Here is a 5,846-nt window from a genome sequence, read left to right on the forward strand (position 1 = left end):
TTAACTTCTGCTTCTTAAGGGCTTTAAAGGTGCCCTTTGTTGATTCAATTTATTTCTAAAAATCAATTCAATATGCAACAATTAGCTGAATAACAAATTTCACTAAACATTAAATCACATTGGAGGAGAGATGGATTAGGTGGTTCGAGGGAGAGGGTGGGAGGATGGAGAAAGAGTATAAGTGAGAGTTTTCGGATTCAAACTTTCTCCGATTCAAGCCTTCCGACTTACATTTAAAAAAAAAAAAAAAGAAGACATCATTGAACTACTGGATCAAAGATGCTTTATCGCTCTGGGGAGAGGAATAATGTTCCTCTCCTTACCGCCACTTAGCACTTCAGTTGTCCTGTTTCCGTTCCAATTCTTAAATAGCAATTCTTAAATTCATCAGCACGAGGGAATATTGGTTAAATATTTTGAGGTTTGACCTCAATTTGGTCAAATTATAAATTAAAATTTGTAATTTGACAAACCTCAAGCGGAAAATGTATGTAAGTCGCTTGACAACACCAAACTGCAGCAGTTTGTGATATGTAGGGGAGACACATTATGCTTTCACAAACCTAAAGGACCTTTCTGCAATTATCATAAACTTGGAGTACAAGCAGCTGCCTTTCTTCTACCATTCCATTCGCAGAAAACACGAAACCCTAAAAGTTCTCCGATCGCACATTTTTCTCATTCACCGATAACTATGGCAGACGTATCTAAAGAAGGAGGAGAAGGGACAATGGGGGAGGAGGAGGCGGCGGCCGGAAAGAAGTTCTCCAAGAAGGAAGCTGCCAAGCTCGAACGCCAGAGAAAGCGGCAGGAGCACGCGGCGGCGGCGGCTTTGTCGGCCGTCTCGATTGACGAGACCGATCCATTGGCTTCCAATTACGGAGACGTGCCGTTGATTGAGCTCCAGTCCAAGGCCGTGACGGGGCGGAAGTGGACCGAGGTGGCTGATTTGACTGAGGAATTGAAAGATCAGGTGGTCTTGATCCGAGGTAGGGCGCAAACCATTCGAGCCGTCGGGAAAAAAATGGCTTTTTTGGTGGTGAGGGAAAAGGGTTTTACTGTACAGTGTGTGTTGACGGTGACGCCGGATGTTCTCAGCGGGCAGATGGTGAAGTACGCCGCAGCATTGAGTAAGGAATCTATAATTGACGTCGAAGGCGTGGTTTCAGTCCCTAAAGACCCCATTAAAGGCGCTTCTCAGCAGGTTTTGGTCTTATTAATCGTAATTTGGATGAGTAGAATGTGGAATTTTGTTAATTAAATAATATATTAGAATAAAGGGGAATTTTTTTAATTAGGTATCGTTGGAGGAAGTAACTTTCTCTTTTAAGATTAATTGGAATGTTTCTGCTAAAGTTGGATGAGTTAAGATTTTGTGGGTTTAGAATGAGGGGCTGAGTCGTGATGAGTAGCTGTTTCAGTCTTGTTTTCACCGTGGATGATTGTAACTTGTTATATTATCGCTCAATATAGGTGGAAGTACAAGTGAGGAAACTTTATTGCGTTAGCAAAGCTATCCCTATACTGCCTATAAATATTGAGGATGCTGCCAGAAGTGATGCTGAAATTGAAAAAGCTGAGCAGGTAGTGCTGTATTTGACGAATATTGTTGTTGCTATGATTCGCATCATTATTGCTTTTAAGCTTTTGAGCTTGCTGAGTTCTTGCCTTACATTGAGTGTTCTACGTTGATTGAAGTTGGACATCTGGGAATGAGTTTCGAGCAACTTCTTCCATGATTAATTTTGTGTATGGCTATAATTGATTAAGAACTCTGATTTAGCATTTTGAGTAGTGCAGGCTGGAGAGAAACTTGTTCGTGTTAATCAGGATACTCGTCTGAATAACAGATTTCTCGACCTACGCACACCTGCTAATCAGGCAATATTCCGCGTTCAATGTCAAGTTGGGACGGTAGGCCTCCATAACATTTTCTTTTCATGAACATGTTTCGAAACCTGTTGCAGAATACTTTGAGGGGGATTATAGGGCATAAGATCCTCTTCTTGTAGTGTGGTCAGTATAATTGGCTTGTATAGTTAGAAAATTTACAACTTATTAATTGTAGGTGGTAATTATTGCTTGCTGTTTGTCTCAGATAGACATGTTTTACATTGGAAGGATTTGTTTCTTTTTTTTTTCCTCATGAAAATGAAAGTTGAGGACGGGCAGAGGTGTTCCTCTTGCATTCTGACATCCTTTCCTATATTAACCCATCTTTTTCATTATCCGCTACAACTTTCAAGTTACAGGAGATTTTGTGTGATTGTTTTGCAGTTATTTAGGCAGTTTTTGCTATCTGAAGGGTGTATTGAGATCCATACACCCAAACTGATACCTGGTTCTAGTGAAGGGGGTTCAGCTGTATTTAAGCTGGAGTACAAAGGGCAACCTGCATGTCTTGCTCAGTCACCTCAGCTCCACAAACAAATGGCAATCTGTGCTGATTTTGGGCGCGTCTTTGAGATTGGTCCTGTTTTCAGAGCTGAAGATTCATTTACACATAGACATTTGTGTGAGTTTGTAGGTCTTGATGTTGAAATGGAGATAAAGGAACATTATTCAGAGGTATGATAAATTGGTTTAAAGCTCAATATTTGCTGAAAATGAATGTTAATCATATGCAAGCACATTGATGCAGGTGATGGATGTTGTTGATCGCTTATTTGTGTCCATGTTTGACAGTATAAATCAGAACTGTAAAAAGGAGCTTGATGCCATTGGCAGACAATATCCTTTTGAGCCTTTAAAGGTTTTGTTTAAATGCAAACCTACAAATTGTTACTGTTGAATTAAATTGATGCCCATCTTGAAGTTTCTATAAAGTGATTTATTTTGCAGTACTTGCCCAAGACGTTGCGGCTTACATTTGAAGAAGGAATTCAAATTCTGAAGGTAGTAAACTGTGAATTATTCCTCCTAATTATCCACATCATCTAACTGCATGTTACGTTGCCTAAATGTGTAAAACTACAGCTGGATTATGTACTTGAGTGAAAAAGTGCTTTTAGTCTGTATATTTGCTCCCTTCAGCACTCTTCTTGCACTTAGAACCATAAAAAGGATGATTTTTTTTGTTTAAATATGTGGATTTGATCTTATTTGTGGAATTACATCGCTGTTTATTGGTGAATTGTTTTGTGGGTTAATATGCTTCTTAATCAGTGTCATTGAAGTACATCGCTGTTTTGAAATTTGGCTTATGTAGCTCTGACATATTCCAATGCTTGCCAAGACTTTTGACTTGTTTTCGCTGTAAACTTTTTGCTGCTACTAGCATAATGGTATGCACTCATCTCTGAAAAAATAGTGAGTTTGTTTGGACAAGCCAAATTTGGTTTGCAAAATTTGTTTTCACAAATCCCAATCACCTTTTTATCTTCCCAATCACCTTTTTATCTCACATACATCACATCACAAAAAGTGCTACAGTAAATATCTCAAATAAATCATCCAAATAAACTCTTATCCAAACAAACTCACTCATATGCTTGGGTTTAACTTATTTGTGTATGTTTTGGATATGCAGGAAGCAGGGGTTGAAGTTGATCCCCTTGGGGACCTGAACACAGAAACAGAAAGAAAACTGGGACAGCTTGTGTTTGAGAAGTATGTCATTCTTTTCTGAACATTCTTGTTTTATTTGGCTTTGTTCCTATGTGTGCCTCGAACCTTGAAAGATTATGATTGGCATAGTAATTTTTTAAAAGATTTTCTACAATGTTTTCAATTGTAGGTATGGCACAGAGTTCTACATACTTCATCGCTATCCTTTGGCTGTCCGGCCATTTTATACAATGCCTTGTTATGATAATCCTGCTTATAGTAATTCCTTTGATGTTTTTATAAGAGGTAAAGGTGTTCGTTAACCTTCTCTTAGTATGTATCTTTTATCTTTTCAATAAGCAATCATATTCCTAGTCAATACGCATTGACATTACGTTCCAGCTTGTAGGTATATTAAGAGCCTAGGTGGTAATGTAAGATTTTTGTGAAATAAACTACGTGACTTGTCCATTTGTTATCATGTGTTTCTATTTCCAAGAGATAGTAAGTAAATCACCAGTTTCTGAATTTGTCTAAAGATAAAGGATCTTTCGTTTTGGAATCTGATGCTAAATGTATTCGAAGATTTATTTGATCTCTTCCAGGAAGTTGCATCAATCAATTGATGCGTTTTTCTTTCCTGGGGCAAATCCCTGGATTTTCCATTCTTGGGAAATTGATGCATTATTCTTGACTTGGCTTTGAGAACCCTATACAAGTCATCTATTTAGGTGAAAAAGGATTTCTCTCAAGTGCTGTAAAGAAACTTGTAATTTTTTCTGTTTTTGGAATGAATGCATTATAATATTTGTGAGTAGTCACCTATGAACTCTTGTCCAAGAGACTAAAACATCAAAGATTTTAAGGTTTGGCATGGAGTTTCTGGCAAAGAGAGAAGTTATGATCGGTTGGGAAGAGAATGCTTAGTGCTCGGACTGAGGGCTCATTAGGGAAGAGGGGTGGGGGAAGAAGAGGGAGATTGCCGTTTTCTTACTCTTTAGGTACTGCCTCGTTTTCTTGCCTTGACTTCTCATTCATGTCTTAATTATTAGGTGAAGAAATTATATCTGGAGCTCAACGTGTCCATGTACCTGAGTTTTTGGCTCAACGTGCTGAATCATGTGGCATTGATGTCAGGACAATATCAACATATATTGATTCATTTAGGTATCTTTTGTACTTTTATCTTGCTCATCCTTTAGATCTGTTCTGCTAAGGGAAACAATATTTTCTGTTCTCTTCTTGCAAGAGGAAATGCATCACCATCTATATTTTTATATGGAGAATTTTAAAGTTAGCTGATCTTAAATTTTGCTGCTACCAGTGGTGTCAAATTGAGCGGATTTTTAATTTCTGAATGAAAATTAGAAATTGACATGCACAATCGTCAACTTGGGTTCACTTTTTATATCTAGTGATGCTAAAGCATACTTGAACCATGTTAAAGTTCATAAATTCATCATTGGCCTGTGCAGATGTGGTGCACCTACTCACGGTGGCTTTGGAGTAGGATTGGAGCGTGTGGTTATGCTTTATTGTGCATTGAACAATGTCCGTAAGACATCACTTTTCCCCCGTGACCCGCAAAGACTTGCTCCATGATCAAGGTTTCAGTGCTTTGTCCTCGAGATTTAACTTTGAATGGTTATTCTGCAATCGGGAAAATATACCTAATACTGTATGGGCTGGAAAAATCTTGTAAGGAAAAGGGATGATATTGATCCCTTTTAGATGAAAATTCTGACGGATGATTGTAATTCTTCTTGCTAACTAATTCATGGAACTTAACATGGTACTCTAGAAGTACATTTGACATTTTGGAGTGCTCTCTTTTGTTTGTTAGTTCAATGGATAGCTAAGGGTAGTTACCATACTTATTGGTTGTTAAAGGATTAGTTCTATTGTTTAATAAAAAATAAAAATGGAAAGGGGGAGACAACATCGACTAAAGGGAATGGAGCTTTCTCCTGTATAAGTTTAATCTGGTATTAGATAGTTTTGATTCTCTCTCCTTCGGATGCAAAAAATTGCTGAGGGAGGACCAGGAACCATTTCCCCCAAATTGGAATTCCTACCCTGCTGGATGTGCCATAAAACACAAGTGGAATGTATTAGTACTGGATGTATCATTTTAGAGTTGGCAAAAAATCTTGTCGCCGAATATCAGAACTAAAACAATCAAGTTGAGCAATCCACAAAAGAACTCTGGACAATGGCCAATCTGAGACCAAATTTCCAATTTCTTTGTGCTTCTTCTATTCTTGTTTACAATGGTCAGAGCACTTAAATAAAAAGCATGA

The 5,846-nt window shown here is 38.0% G+C and overlaps 1 protein-coding gene across 1 annotated transcript; it reads left to right on the forward strand.

Moving 5' to 3' along the window:
- Positions 1-507: 507 nt before the first annotated feature.
- Positions 508-5,361, forward strand: LOC113719104 (aspartate--tRNA ligase 2, cytoplasmic). The gene is made up of 10 exons (XM_027244141.2): positions 508-1,204; positions 1,474-1,584; positions 1,801-1,914; positions 2,278-2,568; positions 2,642-2,752; positions 2,842-2,895; positions 3,530-3,609; positions 3,737-3,852; positions 4,599-4,713; positions 5,022-5,361. Exons 1-10 carry the CDS (start codon positions 695-697, stop codon positions 5,146-5,148), a joined length of 1,629 nt encoding a protein of 542 aa, XP_027099942.1. The 5' UTR covers positions 508-694; the 3' UTR covers positions 5,149-5,361.
- Positions 5,362-5,846: the final 485 nt, after the last annotated feature.

This window comes from Coffea arabica, chromosome 11e (genome assembly GCF_036785885.1).
Source record: "Coffea arabica cultivar ET-39 chromosome 11e, Coffea Arabica ET-39 HiFi, whole genome shotgun sequence".
NCBI lineage: Eukaryota > Viridiplantae > Streptophyta > Magnoliopsida > Gentianales > Rubiaceae > Coffea > Coffea arabica.

Excerpts from the sequence above, each read along its gene's own strand:
- LOC113719104 (XM_027244141.2), top strand. The coding sequence starts at position 695 with ATGGCAGACGTATCTAAAGAAGGAGGAGAAGGGACAATGGGGGAGGAG. Across the intron at positions 2,569-2,641 it reads TAAAGGAACATTATTCAGAG|GTGATGGATGTTGTTGATCG; the intron begins GTATGATAAATT and ends ACATTGATGCAG. Across the intron at positions 3,610-3,736 it reads GGACAGCTTGTGTTTGAGAA|GTATGGCACAGAGTTCTACA; the intron begins GTATGTCATTCT and ends TTTCAATTGTAG.